Source organism: Misgurnus anguillicaudatus, unplaced genomic scaffold, assembly GCF_027580225.2.
Source record: "Misgurnus anguillicaudatus unplaced genomic scaffold, ASM2758022v2 HiC_scaffold_27, whole genome shotgun sequence".
Taxonomy (NCBI): Eukaryota; Metazoa; Chordata; class Actinopteri; order Cypriniformes; family Cobitidae; genus Misgurnus; species Misgurnus anguillicaudatus.
The window spans coordinates 529823-552786 of NW_027395277.1; the positions used below are offsets into that span (position 1 = coordinate 529823).

At 42.6% G+C, this 22964-nt stretch overlaps 1 protein-coding gene and 1 long non-coding RNA gene across 7 annotated transcripts in view; one reads left to right on the plus strand and one right to left on the minus strand.

Annotated features, from left to right (window-relative positions):
* LOC129433427 (verrucotoxin subunit beta-like) overlaps positions 1–22964 on the plus strand; it is a 60736-nt gene that overhangs the window by 7290 nt on the left and 30482 nt on the right. For 2 of the 6 annotated variants that reach the window (XM_073864688.1, XM_073864687.1), the window contains exons 3-10: positions 4458–6151; positions 6230–6251; positions 8542–8638; positions 8719–8855; positions 8935–9017; positions 9355–9456; positions 11209–11280; positions 11952–12059. In XM_073864688.1, coding sequence (XP_073720789.1) covers positions 4458–6151; positions 6230–6251; positions 8542–8638; positions 8719–8855; positions 8935–9017; positions 9355–9456; positions 11209–11280; positions 11952–12059 — 2315 coding nt within the window. Of the gene's footprint in view, positions 1–4457; positions 6152–6229; positions 6252–8541; positions 8639–8718; positions 8856–8934; positions 9037–9354; positions 9457–11208; positions 11281–11951; positions 12060–12155; positions 12288–12390; positions 12438–12509; positions 12551–12958; positions 13004–14792; positions 16725–22964 lie in introns of those variants that run through there. The other 4 variants (XM_055192029.2, XM_073864686.1, XM_073864689.1 and 1 more) reach the window with 4 other exon arrangements.
* On the minus strand, positions 16866–18248 carry LOC141362503 (uncharacterized). Its single transcript, XR_012368282.1, has 2 exons — positions 17457–18248; positions 16866–17096 (listed from the first exon to the last, which is right to left on the minus strand). It is a non-coding gene; the product is annotated as an uncharacterized lncRNA (long non-coding RNA).

The following is a 22964-nucleotide window of genomic DNA, read 5'->3' on the forward strand; positions in this document are numbered from 1 at the left end:
CCAAACGTGGAGATTCCACAGGTCGGGGCGCGGGTGCCATAATGTGCCCCCTCCCTGAGAAAGAAGGTCCTTCCTCAGGGGAATCCGCCAGGGAGGGGCTGTCGCGAGGAGCATTAGTTCCGGAAACCAATTCCTGGTCGTCCAATATGGGGCGATCATTAAAAGGCTCTCCTCGTCCTGCCTGACTTTGCACAGTATCTGTGCTATTAAACTCACTGGGGGGAACGCATATTTGCGCAGGCCCCGCGGCCAGCTGTGTGCCAACGCATCCACGCCGAGGCTGCCCTCGGTTAGTGAATAAAACAGGCGACAATGGGTATTGTTCGGTGACGCAAATAGGTCTATTTGCGCTCGACCGAATTTCCTCCAAATCAGCTGGACCGTCTGGGGGTGGAGTCGCCATTCGCCGGGGCGCGCCGCTCGGGAAAGCGCGTCTGCCGCTGTATTGAGCGAGCCCGGTATGTAAATGGCACGAAGGGACCTCAGATGCTTCTGACTCCAAAGGAGGAGATGACGAGCGAGATGCGACAGGTGACGAGAGCGCAAACCACCTTGACGGTTGATATACGCTACGGTCGCAGTGTTGTCTGAGCGTACTAGTACATCCTTCCCTCGCAGCTCCTGAGCGAAGCGTACGAGTCCCAGATATACTGCCCATAACTCGCGGCAATTGATATGCCAATGCAACTGGGGTGCTGTCCACACCCCCGAAGCCGTGAGCTCGTCGTACGTGGCTCCCCAGCCCGTGTCGGAGGCATCTGTATGCACAACAGCATGCCGGGAGACCTGTCTCATGGACACGCCGGCCCTGAGAAACGCGGGGTCTGACCACGGGGGGAATGTTAGGCGACACGCAGGTGTAATGGTTACACGATGGATGCCAGCGCGCCACGCTCTCCTCGGGACTCGATCGTGAAGCCAACGCTGAAGCGGTCTCATATGGAGCAGCCCGAGCGGTGTCACGGCCGCTGCTGCTGCCATACGCCCCAGGAGTCTCTGAAATTGTTTCAGAGGGACCGCATTCTTCCCTCGGAATGAACCGAGGCAAGTCAGAATTGATTGGACGCGCTCTTCTGTTAAACGCGCCGATAAATCGATCGAGTCCAGTTCCATACCGAGAAAAGAGATCCTCTGCGTGGGGCAGAGTTTGCTCTTTTCCCAGTTGACCCGAAGACCCAAACGGGCGAGATGTTGAAGTGTTAGATCTCTGTGTTCGCACAGCGTCCGCCGAGAATGCGCTATTATAAGCCAATCGTCGAGGTAAGCCAGAATGCGAACACCGCTCTCTCTGAGGGGCTTTAACGCCGCCTCTACCACTTTCGTGAACACACGGGGAGAGAGAGACAGCCCGAACGGTAGTACTTTGTATTGATATGCCCGCCCCTCGAACGCAAACCGGAGAAACGGTCGGTGACGAGGGAGAATGGACACATGAAAGTACGCGTCTTTCAGGTCTATCGCTGCAAACCAATCTTGGGGGCGTATTGCACTGAAAATTTGTTTCGGTGTAATCATCCTGAAAGACCTCTTCTGAAGAGATTTGTTCAGGACACGCAAATCCAAATCGGTCGTAACCCGCCGCCTTTCTTGGGTACTATGAAATACGGGCTGTAAAAACCCGATCTCATCTCGGTAAGAGGGATCGGCTCGATCGCGTCCTTCGCCAGCAGGACTTCGACCTCTGCACGCAGTACATGTGCAACGGACGCTTTCACCGTGGTGAAACGTATGCCCGCAAATTTGGGAGTGTGCCGATTGAATTGAATTTCGTAACCGAGGCGGATCGTGCGTAAAACCCAACGAGACGGACTGGGAAGCTGAAGCCAAGCCCCCAGGGACCGTACGAGAGGAATTAGCGGCACTACCGGTGTACCCGCAGCGGGGCAGCGAGGCGGGACAGGCGGGACTGCCGGTGCGTCTGCCGTGACAGCATAAGCATCTACAGTATGTGTGTGTGACACTGACCTGAGCCCGCTGAGGTAAACGGTCGTCCGGTCTCCTCAGCTGAGGACGCAGACTCCGAAGGGGTTGCTGGTGGTCCGGTCTCCGAAGGGGAGAGCTCGAACTCCTCAGAACACCCACTGGCGACAGAGGAGAGGGAGGAAGAGCATCTGACTGCCCGCTCACATCTCTCTCGATCCTCTGGAGACCTGGAGAAGGAATAGGAATGCACTCTTTTTGTGGTTTTGTGGGTGCCGGCTGAGAAGCCGGCGGAACAGAAACAAAACGAAACAAAAGATTTTCCACCCGGCCCTCTACCGGTGGAAGGAGCGGTGCCGTCACCGTCTCCCGTAGAGTGATCCCATCCAACTCCAGGTCGCCCGTCTCAGGGCCGCTTCGATTTCCGTTTGCCACGGGAAGCGGGTGGTGCGGGCGGGGCGGGCTGCCGACGGCTGTTCCCTCTCCGTGGTCTAGAAGACGTTCTAGCGGGGGGGGGCGGAGGCAGCCGCCGGAGGGCGCCCTCGGCGAGGAGCAGACGGGGCCGCCGGCGCTGGGGGGCGAGATGCAGGTCGCTTGCGCCGGGGCATGATCTGAGCGATCGCTTCCGTCTGCTTCTGGGCGGCGGAGAACTGCTGGGCAAACGACTCCACCGACTCGCCGAACAGGCCTGCCTGGGACACGGGCGCATCCAAGAACTTGTTCTTCTCTGCATCCGTCATGTCGGCCAGACAGAGCCACAGATGGCGTTCCTGGACCACCATCGTGGACATCGCACGACCGATCGCCTGTGCCGTGACCTTCGTAGCACGGAGGGCCAGATCCGTAGCGGCCCGGAGCTCCGAAAGCACAGGCGAGTCGTGTCCTCCCTCGTGCAGATCTCTCAAGGCCTTGGCCTGGTGGACCTGCAGCAACGCCATAGCGTGCAGGGCTGAAGCCGCCTCTCCACATGCATGATAGGCAGCCCCCGTTAAACCGGAAGACTGTCTGCAAGCACGGGAGGGGAGGGCTGGGCGATCCTTCCAGGTGGAAGCGGTGGCCGGACACAATTGCATCACAACCGCACGCTCCACGGGGGGGATTCCCGTATAGCCCTTAGCGGCTCCATCGGTGAGGGAGGTGAGGGGGGAGGGCTGAAACGGCCGTAAACGGGTAGAATACGGCGACCTCCAGGTCCTGGTCAGCTCCTCGTGCACCTCGGGGAAGAAAGGTACCGGCGGAGAGGGTTGTGAAACCCGGGCAGCTCCAAAGAACCAATCATCCAGGCGGGACGGTTCGGGCTGTGGGGGGTGAACCCACTCCAACCCGACGGTCTCCGCCGCTCGAGAGAGCACGGCCACCATCTCTGGATCGAAATCCGGCGTCACGACCCGTCCGGAAGGGGGGAGGACATCCAGATCCTCAGAGGTAGAGGGCCCACCCTCGGATGCTGCGGTCTCCGTGGACCCGGAGGGAGGCACGACAGATCCAACAGACATCGTAGAACACGACTCTGAAGTTTCCATCGGCGCATCAACCGGCTGTGGATGAGGAGGCTGAGAGGCAGAGGACGAATCCCCTGCCCGGTTCAGCACAGTGATGCGGAGATCATCCTTCGAGAGCTTCACAGCCGCACCGTGGCGGCGATCAGAGCTCGTCGGACGTGGGTTGCGTTTTTCCCGGAGGAAAGACAACCGTCTCCGCAAATCCACAAGGGACATGTTCTCGCAGTGAGAACACTTACCCCCAGCGAACGCTGCCTCAGCGTGCTCGATGCCCAAGCACGAAAGACAACACTCGTGACCGTCCTTCGGACCCATATACTTCCCGCATCCAAGATCGCACGGACGAAAAGCCATCCTGAAAAGGACGCTAATGTCCGGATATACGAGAGAGTGGCTGCCTTTAACAAGGCACAAAGCTCTCTCGTATCACTCTTTTAGGGAAATTCACTCAGATGCTCAGTTGATGATGCGCACAGGGAAGGCAACGCACACACTAAACTCAAACAAACAAAAAAGATGCAGAGCCTGTGGAATACTGCGAGGCGTCCGCTGTGGTACTGCCAGTCCAACCAACTTCCGCAATCGATCCCAACAGAGTGAAGTAGCTTCTCAGTAGCAGATACTGCCGGCTTTCGAAGCGATAAAAAGCTGATTTCCCTATTTGCACGTGCGCCTTATATACGCACCTGGCGGGGCGGCGCCAGCATTATGCAAATATCTCAATGCCAAGTTCATTGGCGTTTTAGTAGTATTCGAAGCAGATTGGTCTCTCTAAGCGAGCTCCCAATTCGTCGGTCACGACGTGACGTCGTAGTGACCGACTGAAAGGGAACTTAGTATTATTTTAATTTCTCTCCAATTTAAAAAAAAATAAGTGTGATTTTTTTAAGTGTTTTGTAGTGTAACTCAGATTCATTAAATTATATAATGTGGGGCAGTAGCCTAGTGGTTAAAGAGTCAGGCTTGTAACCCAAGAATTGCTGGTTTGAGTCTCGGCCGGCATGTTGTGCAAAAAAACATGTATTGCTCTTACAGGAATCACATTGTGGAATGAAGAAAAGCTCAAGCTGAGTATTCGATCTCATGATCAAATTAATACAGATTTCAAAGTTACAGCTTCAGACTCTATTGAAGAAAAATCTAACTTATTGAACATTGAAGCCTCTATGAAATTGAGTCTGTTGGGTGGATTGATCAGCGTAACCGGTGCAGCAAAATATCTCAATGACACCAAGAAGTCTTTCATTCAGCAGAGACTGACTCTACATTATCATTCAACTACCAGGTTTGATGCACTGAGCATGAACCATTTAGCATCTGAAAATATAGCTCACCATGAGGTGTTTGATCACGATACAGCAACACATGTGGTGACGGCAGTGCTGTACGGAGCTGACGCCTGCTTTGTGTTCGACAGAGAGGTTTCTTCAGATGAGGACAAAACTACAGTGGAAGGAGAAGTAAAGGCAGCGTATGAAAAACTCAAAATCATTACAGTAGATGTAGACGCAAACCTAAACATGAATGACGTTCAGAAGAATGCGGTGCAAAAATTCAGTGTCACTTTCTATGGTGATTTTCAGTTGCCGTCTAATCCGACTTCATTTGAAGATGCTTTGAAGGTTTACGCTGAACTTCCCAAACTGCTGGGAGGAAACAGAGATCTTGTGGTTCCACAGAGAGTGTGGCTGTATCCTCTGAGCAAACTTAACTCGAGAGCTTCAAAACTTCTGAAGGAAATCAGCATTGATTTAATCAATGACATAGAATCAGCATTAGAGAGTTTAAATACAACTGAGATGAAATGCTGTGATCTTCTGAAAGACTCTCCTGCTTCAGCTTTAACTTCATTTCATGATAAAATACTGCAGATGAAGCAGAACTGTAACAAATACAAGTTGAGTCTCATGAAGAAACTCGGCTCTCTGTTGCCTCAGATCCGTGGAGATAAGATTGAAGACTCAGCACTGATAGATCTACTGAAAGATCATCATGAATCTCCATTCAGAGAAAGTGAGCTTGCAGAATGGCTGAAGGCGAGAGAGGAAGAGTCTGAGATCATCAAAACACTGCTCAGACAACTAATTGATTCTGGTGCAAAAGTAGAAAACAACCTACGTGCAATCTTGATGGATCTAGATGTTAAAAATGTTGTCAGCTACACATTCACATCATTGGACTGGTCAGATGTGCTCCTTCCTAAACAATTGACGTATCTAAGATCTTCAACAATGAGAAATAAAAATGACACTGACTCCAAGAAGGAAACATCATGGCTCACCCCTGCCATCCACAAGACTATGAGGAGCAACTTGGAGATGTTTAAGAGCTTGATTGATTCAAAAGACCGCAAACCAGCCAAGTTTATTGTGTCATCATTACAAATGAAGGATCATCCAGGTTCCTGCATTCTCCTGTATGAAGGTGGATGTGTTGAAGCTGTTTGCTTTAGTCCTCCATCACGGCCAGCTCGTCCAATCACAGCAGAGGTTAAAGGTGACAGTGTGGTTATAAATGTGAAGCCCTCAACATGTCCTGCTACAGAGGAACTCAAGTTACTCTACAAAATAAAGCAAGAGAAGATCTGGACATCTCAACTTGTTCTGAAGGACCAAAATACTGTAACTCTGACTGATCTGAGACCAGGTACTGAATATGAAATTAAATGTGCAGCGGTGGGGAAACTAAACTACACCACTGAATCTGATGTGATCAGAGTTAAAACCGAGGTATGATCACACATTTAATATCAGTACATGTCAACAGATATTTATTTTAGTTGTTAATGAATATTACATGTTTTTTAGGGGAGGATCCGTCCCTCTATGGGTGAGTCTGGTGTTTATCATTTATTTACCACAGTAAAGTCAGTCAGAGTACTCTTTATTACATGTATGTTATTTTATGGCACATATGGGACTCTGGGTGTCAGGATCCGTCTGAAATCATGTGTTTTATTACATCTAGTCTTTGTGTTCGGGGTCCTGGCAGTACCATGTTTTATGTGGGAAATGTGTGGTTTTAGTATTGGTTTATTCTGACCACGCATTTCCCGGGTCTCGTCACTTTTTCCCCGATCCCTTACTTGTAATGATTTCCATGTGTATGTAATTAACTTTCTCCCTATTTAAGAGTCCTTGTGTTTGTTGTCCAGTGCGCGTTCGTCTTGTTACATTCCCTGTTGTGTTCCTGAGTCTTGCTTTTGTGAGTATTAAGTGTATTTAGTCTAGTTTGTTATTTGTAGTTTATTGTTGGTTTATGTTTAGTTTAGTTTAGTCTTAGTTTAGTGTTGCTTTATCCTGTCTTGTTTTACCCCCTCGTGGGTTTTTGTTTTCCCCTGTTTGTCAATAAATTATTCATTTTAGTTATGTCTGCATTTGGGTTCGTTCTTTGTCTAAAATCCTTACATTACGAACACGCCAATCTAAGAACCCAGCAGACATGTACAGCCGTCTTGCACGGAGAGGTCGGTGCTTTCCCCTGGAGCGTGAACCAGGTCCTTTCTGGACCGATCCAATCGTGTTTGGATCCGGGACTAACTCCAGGCGACCCAGAACTCTCTTCTCCGGTTCCAGAGAGCCACTCCCCGCTGGTGTCCCTTCGAGGGAAGCGTGAGAGGAGGATCTCCTGGGAGTCTTCGTCTGGGGGGGTCCTCCTCCGACTTAAGAGCACCTCCTGATCCTTTATCTGCACCACGGCCACGAAGGAAGAACAGAAGGAAGGGAGCTCTTGCTCAGCCACCAGAGCGCGCAGCTGTACCGTGTGCGCAGCCGCCAGCGCAACCCCAGCCGTGTGCGCAGCCGCCAGCGCAACCCCAGCCGTGTGCGCAGCCGCCAGCGCAACCCCAGCCGTGTGCGCAGCCGCCAGCGCAACCCCAGCCGTGTGCGCAGCCGCCAGCGCAACCCCAGCCGTGTGCGCAGCCGCCAGCGCAACCCCAGCCGTGTGCGCAGCCGCCAGCGCAACCCCAGCCGTGTGCGCAGCCGCCAGCGCAACCCCAGCCGTGTGCGCAGCCGCCAGCGCAACCCCAGCCGTGTGCGCAGCCGCCAGCGCAACCCCAGCCGTGTGCGCAGCCGCCAGCGCAACCCCAGCCGTGTGCGCAGCCAGCGCAACCCTGGCCTGGTTTTACATTGTCTTGCCATGAACCTTCTGGAACTCTCCCCAAATTTACCCAGACTCCTTATGGACTACCCCCTTTGAACTCTTGTGTTCCCTCACCCCCCTCCCTTGTTTGTTATTTTTATTGTCCCACCCTAATCCTGTTATAGTTATTTCTTGTTTGCCACTGTTACTCTTTGTTATGTTTTCTTGGATCATGTCTTGTATGCAGTCTGTTTTGTCCCGTGTTTAGTGTTCCCCTTGAGGAGCGTCTGGTAGCCGCTCTTTAAGGGGGGGCTACTGTCAGGATCCGTCTGAAATCATGTGTTTTATTACATCTAGTCTTCGGGGTCCTGGCAGTACCATGTTTTATGTGGGAAATGTGTGGTTTTAGTATTGGTTTATTCTGACCACGCATTTCCCGGGTCTCGTCACTTTTCCCCCGATCCCTTACTTGTAATGATTTCCAGGTGTATGTAATTTACTTTCTCCCTATTTAAGAGTCCTTGTGTTTGTTGTCCAGTGCGCGTTCGTCTTGTTACATTCCCTGTTGTGTTCCTGAGTCTTGCTTTTGTGAGTAAGTATATTTAGTCTAGTTTGTTATTTGTAGTTTATTGTTGGTTTATGTTTAGTGTTGCTTTATCCTGTCTTGTTTTACCCCCTCGTGGGTTTTTGTTTTCCCCTGTTTGTCAATAAATTATTCATTTTAGTTACGTCTGCATTTGGGTTCGTTCTTTGTCTAAAATCCTTACACTGGGTCGCTTTAAATTGATGGATTTAAATGATCGGAGCAAACACAGGATCAGAATATTTTTAGTTTTTGTTTTATTAATATTTTAGTATCATTTTTAATACTTTTGCTATGAGTTGTTTCTCTTATTTTTTTTACTTATTTCATTAGTTACAGTAGCAGAATACACATCTACTGACTTTAATAAATTAATAATTAAATTAATTGACTTAAAAGGGGTTTTATAGCTTTGATACATTGTTATCAACATCAAACATCTATTTCTTATTTAAGGATATTGCGTTTTGAACCGTGATGAAGAGAGCAGCTTTTTGAATGCACTTCTGCAAACCCTCTATATGACTAAAGAATACAGAGATCATGTTATGAGGTAAATTAATAACTTCATTCCTTTCATTTTGTTGTGATTCATCAGAGTTTATTACAGTAAATATATCATGTGTTGTTTAGACTGAACACAGGTGGTGGGTCTACTGAGGATAAGTTCATTAAAGAGTTAAAGGTGTTGTTCGAAACGTTGGGCAAAGGGCAGGGGCCGGTCTCAACACAATCAACTCAAGACACAGTTCACAAGACCTTTGCATATGGTAAAAAAAATTAATCCATATAAATAATATACATGAACGTAACATTCTTCATGTTTCATTTCTGTGTATTTGTTAAAAGTCTGGTTTCAGATACTTAGAGATGAAGATGATTACCCAGCAGAATGCCTCTGGAAGATACTTCAGGTGACTCGCTCATCTGAGGTGACTCAAGATTCTTTCTGTTAGTTTTCACTGTCATTTAACTTACTGTCTGTGTCTAAAATCAATTTTGATTGGTAGTTGGTAGGATGTTCAAACTGAGTTTTGACTTTGACAAACCTCTTTCTTTTTATTGTACACTATTATTTCAGATATAATACTGACTATTATTTCATTGTTGTTATTCGTTAGCATGCAAAATAGTTAAATACAAATGAACAGCTATTGTGAGTAACAGTAACATATAAAGAAAAAACATCTTTTTAGTTGTGGTTATATGACTTTGTAAATAAAGCATCAATATTCATAGATTATTCATGAATTTGCTTTCCGACTTTAGATTTTTATGTGCGATGGGAACCTTGATACATCATGTTATTCATGCAGAACTCTTTCAATAACTGGAATCATCTCAGTCACTTTTGAAGAATTTCAAGATGTGGTATGCCGTTCTGAATTTATCTATTAAAATGATTAAATACTCATTCAGTCTAACTTGATGTTGATAAACTTTATAAAATGTTGAGACTAAATTTATTCCTTTACAACTGCAGCCGTAAATCTGATAGAAAGAGCTGTGCCATAATTAAATACACCTCATCATCATTACAAGGGAGTGCAGAATTATTAGGCAAATGAGTATTTTGACCACATCATCCTCTTTATGCATGTTGTCTTACTCCAAGCTGTATAGGCTGGAAAGCCTACTACCAATTAAGCATATTAGGTGATGTGCATCTCTGTAATGTGGTCTAATGACATAAACACCCTATATCAGGTGTGCATAATTATTAGGCAACTTCCTTTCATTTGGCAAAATGGGTCAAAAGAAGTACTTGATAGGCTCAGAAAAGTCAAAAATAGTGAGATATCTTGCAGAGGGATGCAGCAGTCTTAAAATTGCAAAGCTTCTCAAGTGTGATCATCGAACAATCAAGCGTTTCATTCAAAGTAGTCAACAGGGTCGCAAGAAGCGCGTGGAGAAACCAAGGCGCAAAATAACTGCCTGTGAACTGAGAAAGTCAAGCATGCAGCTGCCAAGATGCCACTGCCACCAGTTTGACCATATTTCAGAGCTGCAACATCACTGGAGTGCCCAAAAGCACAAGGTGTGCAATACACAAAGACATGGCCAAGGTAAGAAAAGCAGAAAGTGGACCACCACTGAACAAGACACACAAGCTAAAACGTCAAGACTGGGCCAAGAAATATCTCAAGACTGATTTTTCTAAGGTTTTATGGACTGATGAAATGAGAGTGGGCCAGATGGATGGGCCCGTGGCTGGATTGGTAAAGGGCAGAGAGCTCCAGTCCGACTCAGACGCCAGCAAGGTGGAGGTGGAGTACTGGTTTGGGCTGGTATCATCAAAGATGAGCTTGTGGGGCCTTTTCGGGTTGAGGATGGAGTCAAGCTCAACTCCCAGTCCTACTGCCAGTTTCTGGAAGACACCTTCTTCAAGCAGTGGTACAGGAAGAAGTCTGCATCCTTCAAGAAGAACATGCTTTTCATGCAGGACAATGCTCCATCACACGCGTCCAAGTACTCCACAGCGTGGCTGGCAAGAAAGGGTATAAAAGAAGATAATCTAATGATATGGCCTCCTTGTTCACCTGATCTGAACCCCATTAAGAACCTGTGGTCCATCATCAAATGTGAGATTTACAAGGAGGGAAAACGGTACACCTCTCTGAACAGTGTCTGGGAGGCTGTGGTTGCTGCTGCACGCAATGTTGATGGTGAACAGATCAAAACACTGACAGAATCCATGGATGGCAGGCTTTTGAGTGTCCTTGCAAAGAAAGGTGGCTATATTGGTCACTGATTTGTTTTTGTTTGGTTTTTGAATGTCAGAAATGTATATTTGTGAATGTTGAGATGTTATATTGGTTTCACTGCTAAAAATAAATAATTTAAATGGGTATATTTGTTTTTTAAGTTGCCTAATAATTACACACAGTAATAGTCACCTGCACACACAGATATCCCCCTAAAATAGCTAAAACTAAAAACTACTTCCAAAAATATTCAGCTTTGATATTAATGAGTTTTTTGGGTTCATTGAGAACATGGTTGTTGTTCAATAATAAAATTAATCCTCAAAAATACAACTTGCCTAATAATTCTGCACTCCCTGTATGAAACTTTATTTCTCAGATGTTATATTTGATATTATTTAATGTGTTTGTTATGTAGGAAGATGCTCTACAGATAAGAAAAGGATTCATCCAGCAGTTCTGTTCTGACTGTAATAAACCTCTGAGAACGGCAAGTAACTTTTCAATCATGTAGTAAATATTTACACCTGTTCTGATGGTTTGAAGTTCTGAAATGTTAAATTATGAAACATAAGCCTTAGATATCTGCAGAGAGGTTTATGTCAAACTGTGGCCTCATTCACAATGCAAAGTTTAAGGAATGACAACCACATTTAAATGCAAGAGTAAATCCCTAAATGATCTCATCCTTGATTTTACGGATCAAGACTCACTCCTGAAATGCGATGATTGACACATACTGTATGTAACCATAGTAACGTTCTGACGTGTTGCGTGGTTATCATTCACTGCTTTGACCAAAAATAAAGCGTTAATGTTTTGTGATAAACTCTTGGCATTGTGTTGGGCATTTGTGAGACTGCTTGAGTTTTGCAGTGTTACCAGGTCCACATCTATTATTGGGGGTCTTACATACCGCTGTGGCACTTACTGTAACTGTTTATCTTTGCTCATAAAGCGATCACGTTTTTGGTGTCTGAGCTTTGAAATTTATTTCAGTTTATCAAGGAATTTTTCTTGTTTGCTGTTTTCTGTGCAATACCTGACAACAGCACTAGTAAGCTGTAATGTTTTCATCTGAGATACAGCGGAGCACCACAATTTAATGAATATGATTTAGTCTTCATTATGTGTCCTAAAACTGAGTTATTATCTCATCAGAAACATAAGATCCACTCACAAAAAATACTGATTGTACGTTTGAGGAGATTCAAAGAAGGAACAGTGGAGAAAAATGAACTGGAAGTGATAATTCGTCCTCATTTGAAGGTAATAAAATATTGTTTGTGTGTATTTGTGTGTTTTCCAGTTTATGTCATAAAACAGAGAATAATCAACTATCATAAAGTTTGTCTTTAATTTCAGATTTCCTCTCATGAGTTTGAGCTCTATGCCATAATAAACTACTATGGCTCAAAACAAAGTGGACACTATAATGTAGACATCAAATGTGAAAATGAACAATGGTATCGCTTTGATGAAATCCAAGTGTGTGAGGTATTTACAAATATTTATATTTATATTAAAGTGTGTTCGTGAACAAGAATTTAACATTTTTGCTGACAATATTTCATCATATTTTTGGATAATTTTTCTTTAGAGTTTTTTGAACAATCTTTCACAAAGAAACGAGAACTTCGTGTACAGGTACAGTATCTGCTATCTTTCATTAACTGTGATATTATTGTTATGAAGATTATTAAATGAATGTCTTTACAGGTCTTCAAGTGCTTATATGCTCTTCTACAGACCCAATAACAGTGAGTACACATTATATACTGATGTTATGTGTTGTTAATCTTTGATTTATAATGCAGCGTATGAAAGTCCTGTGATGTGACGCGCTGTACTTCATATAAAACGATTATAAACATAATTTTAAGTTTTTTACTATCCATTAATCTTTAACTGTAAAGCAGAAATACTGAGTAAAGTTTGATTTCTCTTACTCATTTATCTACTGGAGGTTACATCTCTCTCATAATGTCTCTGGTTAAGTGTGTTAGTAAAGTTACTGAGACTTTCACAGAAGAATCTGTAGTTTGTTGTTGAATATAAACCAGTAAGGGTTAATAATAATAATCAGTGTGACTCTGTTTTAAATGTTTATCATTTCATCTTTAACACGAGAGTAAAATATCATTCACGCTTTTATGTTTATATTAAAGATTAATGAATGCCATCGTGTGAATCGCTCATGAAAGAAGATGAAGGTACTGTATGAGAATCTGTTGTTTTCTAACATCTGTTATTAGGTCTGAAATTGAGTTTCATGATTAGGGGTTCAAGCCCGAAGGGCTGAAACCCTATTGTATTTGTATGGATTTTTATTTTTTTTCCTCTGCCGTAAAACGGAACGTGCAGACCAAACCGTAAGGCCTAGAGACTTGAAACTTGGCCAAATGGTAGGACCCAATGTATCCACCCGATTGGTCAATAGGTGGCGCTATAGCGATAACAAACGCGTTGATGCTCATAACTCCCACAAATCTTGTCCAAATCTCAAGTGTCTTATATCTCTGGAATCCTTGCGTCAGGACGAACAAAACGTATATCTCCGATTTCATTTCCGCCATTAATTTTTTTTCGCTATTTTCGATTTTGTCGAAAAAAATAAAAACGAACTCATCCTAGGATTTTCGTCCGATCGGAACCGTTCCAGTGCTGTAATATTCCTAACGGTCGAAATGCTACGCCCAAACGTCTGAAGTGTGCGCAGTCACTTGGACTTTATTGGCTATAACTGGGGATAGAAATGAAGTATCAACACAAAACTTGATATTTGTGATGAGAGTCATGGCCTAAGGTTGCGTGCCTCGTTTCGTTACAGCGCCACCTAGTGGTCAGACGAATCATTAAAATGCGTATAACTTAAGCTGAGTTTGACGTATTTTCATGGGACTTTTTTCCTTGGAGTCCTGAATTGTTGCCAAGTCCAACGATACCAAACATGCCAGTTTTCGCCTTACGGTTAGCCCTGCGCAGCAAAATGGCGCTTTAAAAACATGCGCGAATAACTCCGCGAGGGTTATTCCGATCAACTCGAAACGACCATAGGAAGAAATTTACTTTACCTTCTGAACAAAAAACTCTATTGGTGTTATGTTAAAATTTCCATCAGAAGTGGCCGAAAATGGCAAAAATTTTGTGTTTTTTACACATAAATGGTTATAACTCTGCAACGAAATTAAATTTTTCCACCAGATTTGATACACTGATGTCTGAGCATAGTCTGAGGCAATACAAAAAAAAAATTGTATGCCTGCACCACTAGTTGGCCTCATAATTGAACAAAACCTTTGACATTGAGCTAGCCCAATGGTCATACAACTGTTTTTTCACTAAACTAAAGTATATAGCCATGATACTAGCTAGATGTAAAACTGTCATGACTTATGGTTGCATGCACAAGTTTGTCATAGCGCCACCTAGTGGTTTTTTCATTTTCACATAAAAATACTGCAACATTACATCTAAAATCATGAGTCATCATGGATTATGCCTTTCATGGCTTTGAGTGCAATCCTTGGTGGATTGCAATTTACTCCCTAGCAACCAATGAGAATACCCTAGCAACCATTTAGCAAGAGCTGTATCAGAACATCGTAGAGACGTGGGGTTCGGCTCTTTTGACTCATTAACACTATTTTAACATTTTGTGACCCGAGTTTTGCCACTGCAAGCATCACAAACATTTCCTTCAGTGTTCTATTTGTCAATGTTCCGTGAGAAGAGAGGGAGACATTTCACTGAATGATAGCACCTTTTTTGCTGATAACTTTGAACACGTGTGTCAGGTCGCTTATATTTCATTATTTACTTTGTACAATTCAGCGAATCTACACAAGCATGCCCTTAAAGGTCTTAATGTCCCAAATCGCTTGAACCCCGTTAATCGCCGCTTGCAGCTATATTTAATATTTTTATTTTTAATTAAATGACTAACAGTAAATTTAAAATTTGATAAAGTAACATAAACATAAATCATCTTTGTGATTGTAGGTCTGGACTGCATGGACATCAGATGAAATCTAGAAGATTTAAAACATTCACAAAATGCATCTCAACATATAATCACAGATGCTTTACATTGCATGCCTTTAAATATTATTGAGTTGACATTATTTTTACAAATTACCTTAAAAACATAATATCTGTGTGTTAAATCAAAACATTCATACATTGTGTTTAATGTTTAACAAATGTAGGTTATAGCAGTGCATTATAGACTAATCACTTTTTATAAAATACACATTATAATCAACATTATAGATCAAATATACTGAATATCATTGAGTTTTCAAATGATTAGTTGGTTGTTTAGTAATAATAATAAAATAAATAGTAATAATTTAGTAAATGAACACATACATGTTATCAGCTGGTGGTATTTCTCTTTAAATTGAGACTTTAAAACTTTGTGTCTGATGAACAAAATTTAAAATTAAATAAAAATGTGCTCTTGAGATACTTTGATATCTTAAGCCGCTCATTCTGCTGCAGTGAAGTCAAACAAATATGTTTTTATACCAGCAAAAGCAGAAACTGAGTATAACCTGAACATGACACCATTGACAAGCAACCCGAGGTGAAGATCCTCAAGTAAATAATGTTTTTATTATTGTGTTTTTGTTTATTCCTAATCATTTATTTACATTATCCTTTTATAATCATTAATTATCCAAATAATTGTTAATTTGATTATTCAATATTATTTTTATTATTATCAATTTTATCATTATCTTTTTTATCATTATATTATTGTTTTTTCAATCATTATTATATTTCTATATTCTATTCATTTATATTGCGTTTACATTCATTCATTAATTTTATTTCTAAATTGTATTCATTTATATTGTCTTTTCATTTATTCATTATATTTCTATATTTTATATGTCTTATTGATTTCATTGTTGTTCAGTCTTTTAGTTGTCTCACATTTGTGAAGTTTCATGAGCTGTCCTGTCTGTGTAAACAGAGATAAAGAGAATGTTTATGGAAGCTCAAGGTTTGTGGGATGTTCCTGTGAAGCAATTTTGCTATAACAGTGTTGAATTCATGCGGGGTTAGACGAGGTTTGTACATTAGCCGCTTTTGCACTATCGGGCCTGTGCGAGCCAGGGCTTCAAACGGGCCTCACGGAGCCAATAGCCTCAGACCTCCAGCTGTGTAGCCAAAATCACGACGCGTTTGCATTGTCAAGCCAATAGCGCCGCAGCGCTTCAGAAAACCCCGCCCTTAATACGCCTACCTGGATGTAACGTCACACAACTCCGCCTGTTTTACCGTGAGGATGTCACTTCAATCTGACAGGAGACGGGAGTGAGATCGCATCATCATACAACAAACAAAGAACATAACTGAGGCGGCTGTTTGCACGGTGAAAGCCAAGATAAGAAGATAGATGTTTGCTCCATCCGCGGTGTTACTCTTGAAGTTTATGTTGGCTGCACACGAGCGATCTCAGGACGGGACAATATCAGATCAATAAGCTTTATGAAGTAGGATAATTACAAATAAAGCATTCATCTACCTAATGTGCCATTATACTATATACACAATATTTTAAAGAATATAACGAGTCCTAGTTTTACATTTATGTAAAATAATCTTATTTTAAAATATGCACGTGTGTCTAAATATGTAACGTTAAGTTTGTAATTATAGTTCTATGGCGATGTAAACATACTTACACATTATAAGATATCTTTGATATCTTTAATCATGAAAACGTTAGTTGAGCATCACATGAAACACAAGGTAACTGTCTAATAGCTATTTAAATAATGTGTCAATCAATAACTACTTTTGTCTATAAAGAACTGCCTCGAATAGCTGAATAGGACTGAAAATCACTTTACTTGCATCTCAAAAATCAAAACGTTTGAGAAATCATTAGAAAATGTACTCGTTAAGAATCAACTCTGGATATACACAAGTATTTAAAAAGATGTTACAGTGGTTAAGTTAATGATGGTTATATTTACCATTTTGTGGCATCTTAACATTTCTGTGTTTCAGATGTGATCCTTATTAAGCAATCATTTTCAATAAACTGACAAGCAGTCGTAGTAATAATAACGCGGTACTTTATTTACATATGAAGTTTATATCAGTGCACAGACAGGTGTATTTAAAGACATCTTCTCCGGACGAATTTCAACATCCATGGCTCCTGTCGTCTCATCATCATCATCATCATCTTCGTTTCATCTCCTGCTCTTTCATCTGTTGCTGTATCATCTCTCATTACAAAATAAAAACTCCTGGATGACAAACTGAAAGCTTTACGTTGGCATTTTTCTGTAAAACGGACACAAAAGAAAGCAGCACATGTGACGTTTTGTATAAAGGGTTTGTAAATACACATACAGTATACCGACATATAAAGTTTGATACATTCATATAAGAGTTTAATTAATCTCCAAAATACCAGAAAGCATGGCTATGACTATAATAAAACCATGGTTACTTTTTCTAAGGGCTGACTAAAAAATTCAACAGAGATGACACTATAACACAAAAAACACAAAAAACACCCATGTAAGACACTTCTGCAATCGTTATTTGTATTTTAAGTGTTTTGTATGCAAACGTAATGTAGCCTTTGTATTTGTATTTTAAGTGTTTTGTATGCAAACGTTATGTAGCATGTTAACTCACCGACTGTAGATACCATCGTGACTCGATCGCTTTAATACATGGAGTGATGGACGATGAAATGATGATTCAACACACATCTTTAATTTCTCAGCACTGTTGCACTTTAAACACTTTGTTCTGTGCCCGAAACTTTATAAACTTTTCCCGAACCGGTAGCGGTGTGCGCCGGATCCTTAGCATGGCGAGTTCGGCGTTGTAACGCGTGTTTTTTTTTTACATATGCAGATCATTTTCTACAGTCCGAAGTACAAACATAGCAGGCATCTTCCGTGAAACAGTCAATTACTGGTGATCCCGGTTATTTTTAAAGTTTTAAATCTGCAGACAGATGGATGCGCATCTTGCCAGAGACTCAGATAAACTCCGCCTTTGACCTTTACCACTCCCCTAGCCCCGAGAAGCCCGCTCTGGCCCAACGATTTCGGCGGGCCAGAAAAGCCGGGCCTTAAGCACCAACGAAGCACCAGTGAAGCACGATCATGCCCCGGAAGTGACAATGCAAACGCCACAAGCCTCGGCAGGCACTGGCACGCCCGCTTGAAGCCCGATAGTGCAAACACGGCTATTGAGACCTATGCAACTGAAACTATCCATCATTCAAACTCTGTACTATTTTATCATTAAAACCTTTGTCTCATGTCCTGCTTGTGTTCTTCTCTAGCAATGATCGATCAAACTCTTAACTGACAGAAGCCTGTTAAACAAGTACATTTATATTTTCTGATGTGATCTGGCGTCTGGGGCTGGATCATTTTTTAATTTTGTTTGGTGTGGAGACCTGGGGCCTATTGCACAAAACTATGATACGTGACAAAGCGGGGATATCTTGGTGATCCTGGCTCAATTGATTTGTAATCCAGTTGCACTTAAGATGGATAGGGGGCAGGAGGATATGTTATGGTATGAATTAGCTCCAGACCAGGCTAAATTCCAGGATGTATTTAATTTCATCCCTTGTCAGGCAGCAGTCACCACAAACAGAAACCTATAGCTAGCTAAACCTCCCTGCAAGCTTGTATTACACATAGTATACAGCACACACATCAAGAGAGGCCAAATCAATAAAAAAATGAACCCAAAAAAATTTCCTCTGCCCCCGCAGGACATATTTAACCAAAATTGAAAGCACACATACTAACTAAAATAATTCAACAGATATTGATCCCTCAGCAGCCAACCACTGACGTCATCAGGGAAGATTGCTGGATTGTCCCAATCCATGGCTGGCGGCACTCTGGAGGCCCTTTCCTTCCTCAGGCAGGCCACATTGTGGAGGACAGCACAAACCACAGTAATGTCACATCATGCCCTCACAGGGCTGACCCTTAATTTGTGAAGGCAGTGAAAGCGTGCCTTCAGGAGGTCAAAGGTCTTTCAACTCTGGCCCTGGTCCTGGCATGGGCATAGTTGTAGGCTTGTTGTGCTTCCTGGGGGTCTGTGAAAGGTGTCAGGAGACTGGTGTCTTCCATCAACACACCAGAGAATTCACCTGTCAACACAAAATCTCATCATTACTACCTCATAAACACAGCCATGATGTAAAAAGTGGTTATTAATAAGGGTTGTGTGGCTCACCTCTGATAGATTTCAGAAGTCTGAAAGATTCTGGAGTCATGGACCGAGCCAGGCCATTTTGCCACAACATTGCTGATCACAGAGTCAGCATTGCAGACCATCTGAAATCATAAGATGAGGGATATTAAATCAATCAATGCACATCACTGCCAATGCACAGTGTTTAATGGACAAGATCAAAAAGTTATGTTCACCTGAACATTAATGCTGTGAAAGGATTTCCTATTGTACCAGCTCAGGTTAGCTGATAAAGTAGCATAAGTATATAAAACATTTGTGCTCACCTTTGAGTTGCAGGATGACCCTCCTGCTATCGCGCTTCACGTTTGTTTTGATTGTAGCATCACAAGTTTAACAAAGGGTCCCTTGACAGAATCAAATGTGATATGCATCCATATATCTGCTCTTTATCGCTTCTCTCAGAACAGACGCTAATTTGTCTGTACAGTTTATGACATACGCAGCAAGCTCCATGCATAGCGCCACATGAAGTCCCTCAGTTGTGTATGTGTGTAGCAAATGGCTCGGAGTCAGATTGAGGCCATTTGGCGTCTGGATCGTAAACAGCCCTAAAATTGTGACTTTAGATAACCCTGTGTCCTGATAACACAATCACCCAGATATCTACCCCCTATCAGGGGTGTAAAATGGGCAACAATTAAAACAAATGCAGTCTTCAAAGGAGGTTCAAAGGAATTCCACCATTCTGACCATTGCCAGAGACACTGCAGGGGGCACAGACGATATGTCTGTGATGAAACCACATTTAAAGATCACAATGAGCTGTTTAAATGTATATATATGTTATATCCCTTTACTGCATGATCATATATGTGTGATGTAACTGTGTGTTAACACTTTAGTTAGATTTTGTTCACTGTAGCATGGTTCATATCTTAGGTATGAAATTATTATTCAACGTGATCTTAAACCCATGTCTTGTCTAGTATCAAATTAATCTACTCTTTATTTCCCAATCATTTCTATGTATCATATTACCATAAGCCGCATCAATGTCATTTAATATCGATTTGAAGAGTTATGGAAACAAACTTTTATCATTATGCAATTATGCAAATGTGATGTCTGAAAGAACAAAGGCTTGTTTCCCCGCGTGATCGAACACTTCGCACATTGGTCATTCACCTAAAATGGGCTGGGCGCGTGAAAGGTCAAAACGGCCTATCGCCCAAGCCATCATAGCTCAATAGCTCAGTTCGCTCAATAGTTCAATTCGTCTCAGTATCTCAGTCAGTGGCTTAGTTCACTCATGAGCGCCCAGTCGCCCGGTTACTCAGGTAACCCGCCAGCGCAGTTTGGAAACTCGCTGAGAGTCACCCAGAGTCCCTCGGATTCATCATCTTTTCTCTGAGCCCTGTCTCTTCAGGACAGTCTTTCCTGGCTTTGCGCTAGAGTTCGGAAAACCCCGCGGACCAATCCGCCCTACGAAACAACTTAACGGACTTCCATCTTAAACGAACACACCTGGATTCTCTCTCTCTCTCCTTGCTCGCATCGCGAGCATAAGAAACTTCGCACCGCATCACAAAGAGCCAAACGCAAGTATAAACTCGTTTTACTCGCTGATGTTCAAGCTTTACCCCTTATGAAAATTAAGGCGATCCTTAGAGATTATCCGATGGTTTGTGCAGATGTTAAGCAATAGTGCTTTGCCAATCTTTTACTCTCTCTCTCTAGCTTTTTCAATCTTTTCTTTCTCATCTATGTTTTATGTTATTGTATGTGTGTATGTTTAGTTAGTCGTTATGTGTACTTCATTTTATAGTTAATAAACCGGTTTGCATTTTCACAATTGAATTGTTTCTGTGTTCAATGCTCATGAAAGTAAAGTCACTATTTCTGCCTTTTGATCCAGCTACACGCTGCGAGTAGCACTGTATATCAGTGAGAAGGTTAATTTTAAAGTCCATGAAATTAACATTTCTTAGACGTTAATATACGATTATGGATGTCTTCGGTGGACGAACATATTAATTAATTGTTATTATTAATTCTGCTACGTCAGGTAAAACCTGATAAACTTGTATAATTAATTACAGTTAATTATACATAATATTCCCTTTTGAGCTAAAATCTAAGATTCCCTTGGGAATCCCCGTAGTGTTTCGGTCGGAGGTTCATAGTGTTTCAAATAACGTTATTTCCCTCCTCCCGCTGAAATTCGCTACATGTGCGTCTAACCTCGCCCCTTGCGAAAATTAACTATGGTTTTACTACAGTTAAAACCAAAAAGATAAGATAAGATAAGATAAGATAAGATAAGATAAGATAAGATAAGATAAGATAAGATAAGATAAACCATGGTTACTGTAGTAAAACCATGGTAACCATAAAATATTTATGGTTTTGACATCAATGGTTTTCAAAAACCATAGTTAAACCATGGTTAGTGTAGTAAAATGATGGTTTTGCTGATAGTAATCAATGCACCAAAAAACATGGTTACTACACTATTACCACAATAAAACCATGGTTAATTTTCACAAGGGCACGACCACACAAAGGGTTGCGTTCCACTCCACTTTTAGACACGCACTGGCGAACTTCCCTAAACACTTCTCCTCAGGGTAATCCCTGTCGGCATTTTGAAGTGCGTTCCACTTCGTAAAGTGGACGAGGGAAGTTTATATGCACAGACTAGTGATCGACCGATATATCGGCCGGCCGATACATCGGGCCGATTTTACTAGGTTTTAGGTGTATCGGCATCGGCCGATTCGCGGCTTGCGTTCGCCGATAGTTTTTCCCCGGCATTAATTACAGACAGGCGCCCACAGGCAGCTCTGTGTTGCTGGAGGCTGCCTGCAGCACGTGCAGTCCCCCTCCCCCCACTAGCAGAGCGGAGCGCTCCAAGCCTGCGCTGGTAAGTTTTAAACTTCAAAGCATCTTTTAACTGTTTGACTGAAATATTGCCATATACCTTGAAAGTGTAAACACGTTGCTCTATATGTGCGTGCAACCATAGCTAAGAAAGTTTGGTGGTCATAATGGAAAACGCGAATGCTTATAAAACTGCTTGCCATTGTATTTAGGGAGCTTCAAATAGCTTTTAGGCTAACCGTATACATACGGCAGCTGTTGCGAAAACTGGTCATAGGATTAAATAATGCTGACGTTGTTCCGTGATTCCGTGGTTTTTGTAGGAGTTTTATTCAGCGACCACCAGTCTGACATTTGGACGCGACGCGTGCCCATAATGCCGCAAGCAAACGCAGGTCATGTGATCAACTGAACAGCTGATCATAGCTGGACATGCTGGGTTTTTAATTCTCATCTCCATAAATATATGTAGTAGTAAAAGGCTAAAAATCAATATCCATTGCTGATAGTTTCTCGTCATTGTGGATAGCGCAGTTCATGGTTGCATACGTTTATGGTTGTTAACGCGGAGTTTCGCGGAATGTTCGTCAGCGAAAAAAAAATAAGGAATTCGACCCAAAGCACTTAGTTCCGAGCAGTTCCCACATGACTTTTATGTGACCTGAGAAGTGTTATTTTGTAAGTTTTGTCAACATTTCCGTTCACTGGGAGCGCAAAGATACATGCACTCTCTCATCCATGTCTCTCTCACTGCACCTCTCCCACGTGCACGCGCTCTACTATCTGACCGAAGTCCGTACACAAATCCTCATGTGTTTGTTCAGTTTTATGCATTTCAAGCGAGCTGAGGCAAACTAACTATCCCTCGCATTTATTATAGGGCACTAGGGTGTGTGAGATACAGAAGTGGGGCAATCCGCGTGTTATTCAGAATTCTTTTTAAGTTGTTTTTTGATCAGTATTGCTGTTTACATTTTCCTTGTCTTCTTATGAAAGACATTTGCTCTACAAAAGATTAAGTTAAGTGCACTAAAACTTAAGACCTAAGCATTAAATAGGTTGTAAATAGTTGGTTACTTTCATGGATAAATT